General features: G+C 32.6%; 1 protein-coding gene across 6 annotated transcripts in view; it reads right to left on the bottom strand.

Moving 5' to 3' along the window:
* Positions 1-13,813, bottom strand: part of L3MBTL4 (L3MBTL histone methyl-lysine binding protein 4) — a 506,551-nt gene that overhangs the window by 245,755 nt on the left and 246,983 nt on the right. For all 6 annotated transcript variants that reach the window (XM_074275355.1, XM_074275337.1, XM_074275383.1 and 3 more), the window contains exon 13: positions 9,160-9,274. In XM_074275355.1, the coding sequence (XP_074131456.1) occupies positions 9,160-9,274 (115 nt within the window). The remainder of the gene's footprint in view (positions 1-9,159; positions 9,275-13,813) is intronic.

Raw genomic sequence — 13,813 nt, 5'->3', positions numbered from 1 at the left:
ATGGTAGAAAACTCAAATAGAAATGATCCTTGCAGGTTACATAATGATTTAGAAAACCATAAATTAACATTATTTATGTTGTACTGTATTTATTAATTTGGAAAAATACTTTCCAATTAAATTTTTATCTAGTTCTGATTATACTTTTTTTTGCTGGCTTCAGTAAATCACAATCCTCTGCTTTATCCCATGAAATTTACACTCTGGAGAAAAGATACAATTTAGACAGAGGGATGAGCTTGGAGAGAATTTCATGTGATTAAAATGACATTTTGGGGGAGCAGTAGAAAAATAAAAGGATCAATAAAAATAGGTCCAGATTATGGAAAATCTAGATGAAAGCTAAACAAAGGGATTCAGAATTGATGAAACAAGAAAATCATTTAAGTGGTTTAAACAAAGAGACTAAAGAGAATAGTATTAAATGATAATTATCTAAACAGCAGAGTATGAGGAAGAATCCCAGGGAAAAATCTGGTTCTGGAAAGCCAGATGAAATAATCCTAGCAAAAGCAAATAGGAAGTTGACTAAGAATTTAATGATACCCTTCTAAAGAGAGTTCTTTACAACTAATTTTTTTGAGCAGATGAATTTAATAGATTAGATCTAAGAGACTAAAAGTCATATATCAACTAAAATATACCACTTGGGAATTTTTGCAAAGATGCAAACTATTGTATTAATAGAGCAAAAAGGAGGAAAAAATTTACCAAAAGATATATTTTGTGATAAAAAATATTGTTGGTTTTATGAAGTAAGAAAGTAAAAGCAAACTAAATTGGTTGACTTATGAAAAATAAGGTCTATTAATAATAAAACACATAGGAACATTTTTACTAGCAAACAGATGAGGCTAATCCTCAGCCTACAAATGCAATCTTCTTAATACAACCCCAAGCATGGAGCAGAGAATCTTCCATATTGTGTGGCAGTAGAATTCTAATGGGCCCTGTAATAAGTCCTAGCCATTAGATTCCCTCCTAGGTAGGAGTCAGAATTACAGGATTAGCTGTGTAAAAGCTGTAGTCAGCTTGTCAAGGATTCAAAATAGTGAGCCGAGGTTGAGCAAAGGAGAATAATAATGTCTAAAACAGAAGCAAGACCCTATAATACCAGAATCAAAATGGTTTGAGGAGTGAGGAGAGAAATATGATCTATGTGTCATTCTGAAGCATAAAAATCTAGGACAACTGAGTATAAGTTCTACAAAGACTCCATCTAATTAGCCACATTCTGTTTTGTGCCAGGACATATGTATTTTTATCCACAATTATGTGAGTCTGGCCCTGCTTTCCAGTTTCTTTTAAATCATTTGCAAATAGACAGCTCCTGACAATCTAAGGTTACAGACATCCATAAGTTAGTGCTCTCCAAACTGTTTTGATCACACATTTCTATCAGTGATAAAAACTTTAGTTAACAATGGTTATATAACATTACATATGTGTATATTTGTATACACATGTGTATGCATATAATATATGTACTACAGCAGAAATATATTATGTATGATATAAAACAAAAAGAATTTAAAAGGTCAAGATGAAGAAGAAACAATATTTTACATATGATTTTCCAAATTATTAAATGATAGACACCTTTTTGCTCTCACTAAAATAACATTATTTTAGTGAAATGAATGTAAATATTGTTCATTATTTTTAAAAATCTTGATTTGACATAATTCTAAATTAATTCTAATGATCATAAATTGTTTATTTTGCATCAAAACATTTAATAAAATAATTTTAAAACCTTTTCATTCTCTCTAATATATTTTTTGTGTGAAGGTTTTACTTGGTTATAATGGCTGTTATAGTTGAAAAAAAATAAAAAGAAAGATAGGTAGCACAAGGAATATAATTCAAAAATTTGGATCCTAATCCTTCTTCAAACCCTTAACATTGACCCTAAACATTTTGCCTGTCTTGTGTCTTTGTTTCCTTATCTGTAAAATGATGATAATAATAGCACTTATTGTGTACATAAACAAAATAATTTGTAAAGAAACTATTTCTCGATCCTTAAAGTGTTATATAAATATTGTTATCATTATTAGATTCAAGTGGGAAATATGTACTTACTAAATAATGTTTTGACTCTATTTGACAATTATGCAAAAAAATTTTTTTAAATGAAATCCAGTTAGCAAATTTCCATTATCTCAAGATATCCTCAATATCATATATAATAGATCATTATCTGTCTACAGATCAAGCAAGAATACTAATGTTTATCTATATCTACATAGTATATCTATATTTTTGTCTATAGCTATTATGAATAAAGAGTAAATTCTTTTTATAAAATTTTTTATCCATCATATATATGTATGTATATATGTTTGTCTGTTGTCTTTCCCATTAGATTATAAGCTCTCTGAGGGCAGGAAGTGTCTTTTGCCTCATTTGTAGCCCCCAAACTTAGCATAATGTGATGCCTGGCACAGAGAAGCTTAACAAATGTTTATTGGTTGGTTAATAAAAATAAATTAAAATACAAGATTTAACAGCTTCTTTTTTGTACCTCAGTGCATCATCTATTTTATCTCCTATGGTATGTATACCCCACCTTGTAAAGACATTTTACTCCAAATTAGAGTGGACACTGAGACTTTATTCCAATTCAGGAATCTGAAATATTGCCTTAATTTATGCTCTCATTCTAGACATAACTGAAATTTTCAATCCTCTGAGCATCTTTCCCAACAATGACTAATAATTTTGATTACTTCTTTATTTCAAAATCCCTCAACACTATCATATATAGTCTTTCATTTACATAAGCCGTATTGCAGCTTTTCTCTCTGTATTGCCATAAAACCAAAATCAGAGGACAAATGAAGTTCTAATTTTAACAATTATTTTCTGTGGAACAAATTTATCACTGGAAGTAAATGCTGAATCATATATCTGTGTGAAAAGTAAAATTCTCATGGGAAAGCAGTGGAAAGGAATATGACTGAAAAAAACCTAGAGTTAAAGTTTGAAAAGTTATCTCATGGATTCACAGAAAGATAGAATATAAAAGTCAGAGGAAACTTACAGATCATTTGTTCATATCCTCTCACATAAGGATATGTTTTCATACATATATGTATGTATATATATAACATATATGTATATTATGTTACATATATAAACACATGTAATATAATACATGTTATATATACTCATATATATTTTTATATCTTATATGTATGTATGTGTATTATATGTGTGTATATATATATATAGAGAGAGAGAGATATTTCTCTCTCTCTCTCTCTCTCTCTCTCTCTCTCTCTCTCTCCATATATATATATATATATATATATATATATATATATATATATATATATATATATATATATATATATAAAATATCCTGTTTGGCTGGACAATTCTATGTATTAAAATGCTATTTCTATTATGTGTCCTTCTAAAACGTGACATATTGTTCCCCATCATTTCAGAATCGTTTGTATTGTAACACCTCAATGCATCAGGTATCTGTGATTTCACTCAGGCACTAATCTCCCTCTAGGCTTGGGAATCACAACCCTTCTGTATTATTACAGAGACTTGCTGTGGCCTTGAGAATTTCCCACCTAGTCAGCATCCATCTGTGGGATGATGAACCTCTCTGAACTCACAGAGTTTTCCTTCTGACATTATTAATCCTGAAAGAATTTGTTCTCAACATCAAAGCCTTCAAAAACCCCACATCAGCTCCTTACCATGAGGAAGTAATGGAGGAGGCCTTTGGTGGACTCTCTGTACAAGTCAAAAGCAACATCGCCCAAGGAAAAACCAATTGAATGAATATGCTAAGTAAAGAACAAAAGATTACAGATCCAGAATTGAAAAGGGCTTTGGAGACCACCTCGTCCAATGCCTCACCCCCATTTTACTGACAAGGAAACTGAGGCCCCAGGAGGTAAGGTGACTTGCTTACACTACCTAGGTAGTAAGAGAGAGAGAGCATTTGAACTTTGGCCTTTTGACTTCAAAGCTAACACTCTTTCTATGGCAAAATGATGCTAAAAAACAGATCTAAAATAACTACATTCAAACAGAACTATATAAAACCACCTGAAGCACAAAGGTTTTTGTTATTTCCTTTAGAAAATAATGTTTTCCATATTTAATATGTATGGGAATGCCTGCCATCTAGGGAAGGGGGTGGAGGGAAGGAGGGGAAAAATTCAGAACAGAAGGGAGTACAAGGGATAATGTAAAAAATTACCTATGCATATGTACTGTCAAAAATGTTATAATTATAAAATTAATAATAAATAAATAAATAAATAGAAAGAAAATAATGTTTTCAATTAATACAAATTTATTTTCTCTTCTTCCCATGTCCTAACTCTGGGAAAGGAAATGGAAAAGGAAGGAGAAGGAAAACAAAATGAAAATGAGAATATACAAGGAAAACAGAAAGGAAAAGGGAAGAAGATAGGAAAAAGAAGATAAGGAAATAATATAGGGGAAAGAGAAAAGGGAAAGGAATAACATAAGCAGTAGAAAAAGGGCATAAAGTAAGAAGTTAGGGGATGAGGAAAAGGGAAAAAGAAGAGGTCAAATACATCCCATTTCATTTATCTGTAAACCTAGGAGCAGTGATTGTAGGACTTAGCATATGATACGAAGTTTTTCAATACAGTTTAGTTTTGCTGAACTATTTTCTTTTCCTTTTTATTCTTTGTCCAAAGTGATGAATCTCTAGTAGGAAGTAAAGGCAAAGATACATTGGAAAAATATAAGTGATATAAAAATCAAAAATAATAAAATTTATTAAAAATATTCTATAAATATGAGTTGCAATGTTGATGGTGGTGACTTAGGGTAGAGACAGATGCCTCAACTACGGCAGGCTAGGCTATCCTGGCACCAGCTGGCACCACACCGAATATATTGTGGTCCTGCACATTCTGCAGAAGCAACAGAAGCAGCAATTATACCATATGGAGAGAAAACCTGCCAGGAATTAAAGGCATCACATGAGACCCAGCACCACAACTTCAAATCTGTGCATACTATCTTAAAACAGTTGAACCACAAGAATATTTCCCAAAACACCTGAAAATCAAAATAGTGAGAGAGATGATAGATGTTCCTTTCAGAGAATTCTACTGGACAGAAAATTTGCTTTATTCAGCAAAGTTTCAACTTCTGACAACCCTGGGACCACCTGAACATTTTAAGGAAAAAATGCCTTAGATCTCTATAAAACCATTTCACCACCAAAATGGCAAAACTCCTACTAAAAGCATTAGGTCCAGGAACAGGGGAGTCCCTTCCACTGTTCCCCAGAGAATAATGGAGGTAAGAGTGTCAGTGAGAGCAATTCAGCTGCAATGAACTTAGAAGAAGCTTTAAGGACTTATTGTACAGTCTAAAATACACTAATATCTAGAAGAAACAGTGCACCAAATTATACAAACTTTATGCAAATAAAATCTTCATTGTTAACTAGGAAACAAGTTTCCTTAACCCCTGGATCAGGGTAACCCTGGAGCCAAGGTTCTCTTAAATCTGTTTGATCCAGAAACTGGATAAAAAATGTTGAAACTGAGTCCTTGTACAGCATTTTTTATTAGTGGCTTAGGAACAATTGCTATACTCTTCAAATTTGCAGAAGATGTACATGTGGAGGAATAACAAATATATTTGGGGGTCAGGGCCCCCCAAAAAGATCTGCATAGGCTAGAACACTGGAGTCAAATCTACTAATATGAAATTAAATAAAGCTGAATGCAAAATCTTATCCACAGTCTCAAAAAAATCAGTATCCCAAATGAGAGGATGATGGGTAAAGTAATAATTTTTCTGAAAAAGACTTAGGGCCTTTATATGAGGTAACACTAGGACACTATAGTTTGAAAAGACAATGTTATATGAAGCTAGCTAATGAGGGGACAGGGTAACCCAGAGAAGGGAGGCAATGATTCCAATGTATCTTTTTCTGGCGAGACCACATTAGAAGTACTGTGTTCAGGTTTGGGTGCCACATGTTAGAAAGGACAATGGTTGAAGCTCTGAATTCAAAGGACTAAGATGGTGAAAAAAGTAGGATGGAGAAGATCTATAATACTGTTGGATATCCATCAGCATCTCCTGAAGAAAATGACAGTGTTTAACTTTGAGAAAATATTTAAAGTCAACTTCAAAAAATCTGAAAAAAGGACCAGAGGGATGTTATTATTATTCAATGATTTCAGTGACATCCAACTTTGAGAAAACCCATTTGGGGTTTTCTTGGCAAAAATATCACAGTGATTTGCTCTTCTCCAGTTCATTTTACAGATGAGAAAAGTGAGGAAAATGGGGTTAGTTGACTTGTCCAGGGACACATAGTTATTATGTGTCTGATATCAGATTTGAACTCAAGAAAATGAGTCTTCCTGCTACAATCCCTGATACTTTTTATCACTGTGCCAACTAGCTCCCTTTATTAGAGGAATAAAATGTATTCTAGTGGGTAGAAGTTGCAAGGCAGATTTTGGCTCACTGCAAAGGAAAATTTCATATTAATTAGAGGAATCCAAAAGAGAAATTGGAGTCATAGGTTTTCTTTAATTAGCCAAATTACACAAAAGCTCAATGACAATTCTTTAAGGCTATTATAGACAAGGAGTTTTTGTGAATTGAGCCCCTTTGGAGCACACAGAAAAAGCCTGGTAGATTTATCAGGTTAGAGAGAATTTCTGTAACCTGAAAAGTGAGACTCCCTGTATGAAGGAAGGAGGAAAACAAACGTTTGGTAAGTATTTACTATTTGCTAGGCCAAGTACTTAGAATACAAATACAAGCCAAAAGAAAAAAAGTTTCTGTCCTTAAGGAACTTACATGTTTAATAAAGGAAGACAACATACAAAAGGGAGCTAAAAAATAGGAGAAATTAAAATAGTCTGGCTTGATCCATTCCACAAAATAGAGGCTAGGAGGAATTCACCAAGGTGTGGAGGGAACTGGTTTTGTCAAGGGATATTCCACCAATGGCAGATCTCAACAGTGGTTGTTGAGTTGCAACAAATTCACAGCAATATATTGTTCTTCTTGACCCCACTTGGATGAGTCTTGGGTCTGGATCTAGATTTGAGATTTTTCTTTAGGCTAGGCTGAGGTTTTTGTTTTGTACAAGGAAAGAGGTAGTTCTGCCAAGTTCAGAGGCTGCAGTCATAGAGCAAGGGTTTTGCTGAGAAGAAAAGTGTTGAAAATGGGAAGTGTTGTCTTGATCACAAAAGAGGGATCAAAAAATCTCAGAGTTAGAATGGATTAATGTTTTCCCTTAAGTCTAACCCCCATCCCTCTATAAGAATCTCTATTCATCAAGAGTTCTTAACCTATCTCTGTAAATGAATTTCAATATAATGGTTTCTTCTTTAATCTTAGGTATTTTAAAGTGTTTCTTCCTTCAAGTGCAGGGGCCCAACTTTTAGGGTTGCAGAAATTCTGTCCCATCTGATAAATGCCTCTATTCTATATACTCAACATAGCCAAGGTATCCCTAACTATCATAATAGAATGTATTATTATCCCATTTGCTACAAAATATAATAAAAATAGCAAGATAGGTCATTCATATAATTCTTAATGATTTACAAAACGTTTTACACAAGTGTAAAAACTGTATTCACATAACTTTCTTGTTATGTAGAAAATGTGAGCAATAATTCCCATTAATGTGGAGTACTTTAAGGCCCACAAAGAACTTTCTTTTAACTACCGCCAGCAGAAGATATTTCACTGATTAAGAAATCAAGACATAGCCTTTAAGTGCATTGTCTAAGATCATTCAGTTAATCTTTCAGCTAAAGTTAAAGTTTCACCTCAAACCCATGTATTCTGATTCTTGTACCTCCCTAGATCTTTTTATGCTTTTTAAAAGGTAGTAAGTCATATGTAAAGTGAATTGAAATAACACAGTCAAGTTTTTCTGCATTTTCATCAAAATTTCAGTCTCTAATCTACATACCTTAATTTCTAAAAGTGGCCCATTCTTTCTTAAAAGACTTTGATGGTTCATAGTAAAATTTTACTCTCTGTTTTTTTCTTGCTACATATTTATGTACTGAAATGATTATAAGGCTACCTGGTCTTATATTTCCTTTTGTGTCCGGCTTTACTACTTATATTTGACTATTAAAAAACACCTTTTAAGACTAAGGAATCCTTAGACATAGTTTCTTGAAATAATTGTTGCGCCTAATAAAGTCTCTCTGATTTAGGTTTACTAGAAGGAAATTTAATTAACAGATCAAAAGCCAACATTTTATCTATCAAAAGTATGTAGAAAAGAGCTGGAGCAATGAACAAAGAATGTTAAACACATTAATAGTTACAAAAGTTCAATGAAATCAAAGGAATCAATGACATAAAAATTAGAATCTGGTTATAAGGTTTAAGGATAAAAGATCTAGATAATTTTCTCCTGAATTTTGGGTAGGTAGCAAAGCGCATACACACACACACACACACACACACACACACACACACACACACACACACACACACACACACATCTTAACACCAATAGATTTTATTATTGTTCACACATTAAGAAGCAATTATTGCAAGCCTTTTTATTTCTACACAAAAATTTTCTGCTACTAACCTACTGAAATAATATCCTACAGGGGGGAGCAGGCAGTTAATAAATTATACACAGACTAGATATGTTCATCCATGCATTTGTTCTTTTTTATTAAAATATTTATTAAGCTATTTGCTATTTGAAAGGCACAGTGCTAGCTAATGGGCTAGAAAGAAAAACAAAGAATACCCAGTTTTGCATTCTAAAGCTTACATACTCTAGTAAATGACACATAGAGAGAGATGTGCTACAAAGACATAGTACCTTATATTATATTAACAAAGACAAAATCTAACACATTAGATGGACGTATATCTTTTTAGTTTAGTTTCCATTGTTAAAATGGACAACATTACCAAATACTATCAAATTTAGTTAATATTATCAAAAATTCATTCTGATTATCATACCTAATTTGTTATATGAGTCAAATCATTGAGGATTATTGTTTGCATTAATTTTCTATATTTCAAGTAAATACTTGAATATTTAAAGTATGGAAGAAGTTAACAAACTTTATGGCTGAAATGCATACAACTGAAAAAAAAAAAAACCTCAATGAAAAAGTCAGTACTTACGATATGGCACTTCTAGTGGGTGACCTGTCATATTGCACCATCCTATTGGATGAATGTCAGGATTATCAACATCTACCCAATAGTCATATTTGTGACTCCAGCCATCAAAGTGGACCTGTCAAAAAGTATAGTTTGAAAAATCAGCATTTTGATAGTCATACACGCAAACATATGTGAGAAAATTTTATTAACCAGAGATCAATATGACAAAAGTAAAAAATTCTTAAAAACATTATCTGTGATCATAGGGAATAAAAATAAGTCAAATTTAAAAATTCAATACTCATGCATTTCTCAAAGAAATAGAAAAACTTGATTGTTTTTTTCTATAACCACAAATAGATGTTGATATAGGTGAGAATTCTCAGATATCACTGTCATACTCTCTACCTCTCTACTTAACCATCTATTGACTTTTCATATCATCCTTTCTCATATAATCTAAAAAAATAATAAAACAAATTAAAATATTTTTGACTCCTGTCAGAGCTTGATCATTTCCATGATGTTTTTCATTTTCATTCTGATCTCATCTTTTCCTATAATGTTTATTTTCAGAAATGGCATGGCATGGTTTGGAAATTCCTAGGAGACTTTTCATCACATCCTGAATACATGTACCCAAAAGAAAGTATGTCTCCTAATTGTTCATGTCAGGTTGACAATTGCCACTTTGCCTCTGTGGTCAAAAAAATATATATTGGGAGTAAATTAAAGTCTTACATTACTCAAGTTTTTAAAAATGTGGGGGGAGAGGAATTTTTAGACATTTCTTACAAAAACTCTCAGCATAAATCAATAATGTGAGATGACAGAAAAGAAAATTCAAATGACACCATAGCCTGAATTCATAATATCAAAAACATGGAGAATAATATTCTACTGTAGTCTACTGTGATAAAACACATATGGAGTTTTCTGTCTGGTTCTGGGTCCCACATCTCAAGGTAGATCTTGACTGTGGGAGAAATAAGACAGTTATCTTCAAAATTATGAGGGCAAAAGGATGACATGAGTAGAAACAGGAACAGGAGGAAGCTAGATGGCACAGTGGATAGAGCTGGACTTAGAATCAGAAAGACTCCTCTTCATGAATTTAATTCTGGCCTCAGACTCTTAACTAGCTGTGTAACCCTAGGCAAGTGACACTTTTTCCCCCTCAGCTCAGTAAAATGAACTAAAGAATACAATGGCAAACTACTCCAGTACCTTTGCCAAGAAAACTCCAAATAGGGTCATGGAGAGTGGGACAAGACTGAAAAACAACTTACAAGGATCAGAAATAATAGATGGAATCCGCAGATTGGAAGATTGAAGGGTTTTGGAAGACTAAAGATTGAGAGGTGGGGATGGAGGGGACTCCCTAACAATTAGAGCTTTCGAAAGATGGAATGGGTTACTTGAGGAAGTTGGAAGTGACCTCAGAAACACCTCAGTACAACTTGCATAAGAAAAAAAATCTTCATCTTAATATGTCTGTTGTTTCCATTCAGCCTCTAATTTAAGACCTTTAAAGCAAGAGGAACTAATTAATTCTTAATGGAGTCCATTCCAATTTTTTTCACAGATTTAATTGTTTGAAAGATTTTTATGATGTCTAGTGTTTGCAATCTTTACTTACTGCTACTGGTTTTACGCTCTCAGGCCAAACAGAATAAATTTAATCTCTTTCTTCCGAGACAGATCTTCAAATAACAGAAGACAGCTATCATGTCTCCTTTAAGCATTCTTTTTCCAAACTAAACATCTCCAGTGCCTTCAACATATCTTTCTATGTCATGGATCATCCTCTTAATATTCCTCTTATCCTTCTCTTAATAATTTCCAGCTTATCATAAACTGTTTTGCCTAGAACTGAACAAAATATTTCAAATAAGAACAAAGTCCAATGTGTCTATTACTTCCCTATTCTTAGAGAAGAGTCCTGTGTTAATACAAAGACTGATTAGCTTTTTTTTTTTTTGTCATGCTGATAAATCACATTGGGCTTGTTTTTCCATTGAGTTTCAGTTAGAAAAGTTTCTGTCTAACTTCATCTTGTACTGTGAAGTTGAACTCTTCATACCCAAGGGTAAGATTTTACATTTACCACTACCGAATTAAACTTATTAGATTTCTCTCAGTGCTTTATAATGCCAAGAACCCTATGGATCATGACTCTGTCATCTACTTTAATAGTTATCCTTCTCAGTTTGGTGCCATTTTTAAAATGTTAAACAACATAAGGTCAAGCACAAATCTCTAAGCCATTATAGAGGATAACTCAGCTATGTCTAACTATTAACAAATGCACTTTTTGTAGTCACGTCATCCAATAATTATGGCGAGACCTTCAAACAGAGATTGGAGAGCCACTTATTAAAGATGTCATAGAGAATCTATGTATAAATATCTAAAAACTTTAGATGAAGGCTACAGTCAGTAGAATATAGTAAGGAAAAGAGCTATTGTGAGCCTCAAAAACAGAAAAACAGGACAGGTGGTTATTTCACACAGCATTTACAAAATTTCTCAGAAATTATGACAGCATCTGGGAATCAATGCGAGAGTTAAATTAATTGCACATTGATACAAATAAATACATTTCACTAAGGGCAAGAAGTCTAAGCCTAGAATTGTGATCGTAGAGATTGCAAACTTAGATGGAGAAAAAAAAATACACCTTTATTTTCATAAACTTCTAATAAATTTAATAATTCCTTCAATCATTTAAAATAGTAATCTAGGAAGGGGTCCACAGGCTTCATGAAAATACTTAAGAAGATAGTAACACAAAGAAAATTAAGAATACTTGCACTAGATTATTTAAGGGTACAGATTGGGAAGGGAATAGGGTATTTTTAAATTTTTATTTTTTATTATAAAATTGACAAATATCAACAAATGAGAATATTTCCACATGCAAGGAACAGAAAGTGTATTATGAAAGACATGATGTATTTTTTATGCTATGTATAACAGCCTCATCCCCCCCAAAAAAAAGTTGGTCTCCAAAAACAAATCTAGTCAAGTAAAACAAATTAACACATTGATCACATATGAAAATGTATCATTTTGTACCTATAATACATTACTGTTGTCAGGAATGAAATCTGATATAAAGATAAACTGAGGCAAATTTCTCTGAGCAAGATATAATTTATTAACAAGGGCATGCCATATGATAATAAAAGGTCAATGGCTTGCTTCCATTAATACCTAATACCTCAAAAAGAACAATTTTCCTTTTATAAGTTCTGGGGGATACAGAAAAAAAAGGAACATAACAAGGTAGATGACATCATGGGACCGAGTAAGAGTTGACATGAGGGAAGCAACATGTTGGACAGGAGTTAAATAATGAAGAACTAATAAGTACCCCCATCCTTGCCTTCTAAGAGTAAAAAATGCTCGTTGTTTGAGTCCAAGGGCAAGCTAGTGGTGCAAACCAATCATTCTTAAAGGATACTTTGGTGGTGCAAAGTTGCCAGATCAGACTCCCTAATGACCATGCATCCCTCAGAGAGAGAAAAATTCCCAGAGTCAAGAATAATACAGTGATTAGCAGGAGAGCTGGATTTGTAAACTTCTCATTACAGATCAGCTGGATTTCTGAACTAAGCTATAAACAAAGAATCATCACTTAAGCAGCTACAGAACAAGAGGAAATCAACTGTAAATAGAAAAAAAAAGGATACAGGATTAATCAATTCACTGTGGTGCACTGAAAAGATCACTATTGCCTTGTTGGAAATTGTCCTTGCTATTCCTAACTCATTTATCAATTATATTTAACTGTGATTTTTTTATTATGAGGTAAGGTTTAATTGGAAATAGATTGAAAAATGACTATACTATGCTGATGAAAAGAAAAGTCATCCAAAATTTAAAACAAAACAAATCCAACCCTGGACTTTTAGAATACCTGATTTATATCAAGGTTCTATTACTCCTTTGCTGGATGACTGAGTAGAGACTGCTCTCTACTTCCCTAGACCTCAATTTAATCAACTCTAATATGGAGGATTTTATCAAAATGATCACTAAGTCATAGCTTGAACATTGTATCATCCTTTATTTATATATTTAATCTTGGCCTTGATTTGTTACATACTGGCCAGATCATTTAACTTTTCATTGGATGGATTTCAGCACTTTTGATAGATTATGGTCTTAGGCATTATATAGATTTTATATATTAATATTTGAAAAAAATCATTTGAAAATATAAAGTACTACTTAAGTACCAGAAATAAAAGTAATTACTATCATTAGTAGTTCATTTGTGTTGCTGGAAGCAATAAAAAAAAAGTTGTTCAATTTTTTAAAGGGGCTATAGAGCATTTAAATTGCTCTCAATTTAATTAATTTTAATTAAGTAGGGTTGGACTTAAATTTACTTCTAAAAATAAGAAGAATTTAATTTAGCATGGTCATTATGACACCTGCTGGATCTAAATTCTTTATCTGGATCATATGCAAATCACCTCTTTTCCTATGAAACAGCAGTCAAAAACATGATCAGTCAGTGGTATATTGGCAAGATTAGAAGAGAAATATTTGTAGAAAAAATTTTTATGAATTATAGTCCATACTTTATTGATCAACATGATTCCACTGGGAAGGAACAGGCAATCATGTAGAAAGCACTCAAAATAGTTGACAACAATCAATA

This window comes from Sminthopsis crassicaudata, chromosome 1 (assembly GCF_048593235.1).
Source record: "Sminthopsis crassicaudata isolate SCR6 chromosome 1, ASM4859323v1, whole genome shotgun sequence".
Classification (NCBI taxonomy): Eukaryota; Metazoa; Chordata; class Mammalia; order Dasyuromorphia; family Dasyuridae; genus Sminthopsis; species Sminthopsis crassicaudata.
The sequence above is the reverse complement of the archived record's forward strand: the minus strand, read 5'-3'. Positions and strand labels throughout refer to the sequence as shown.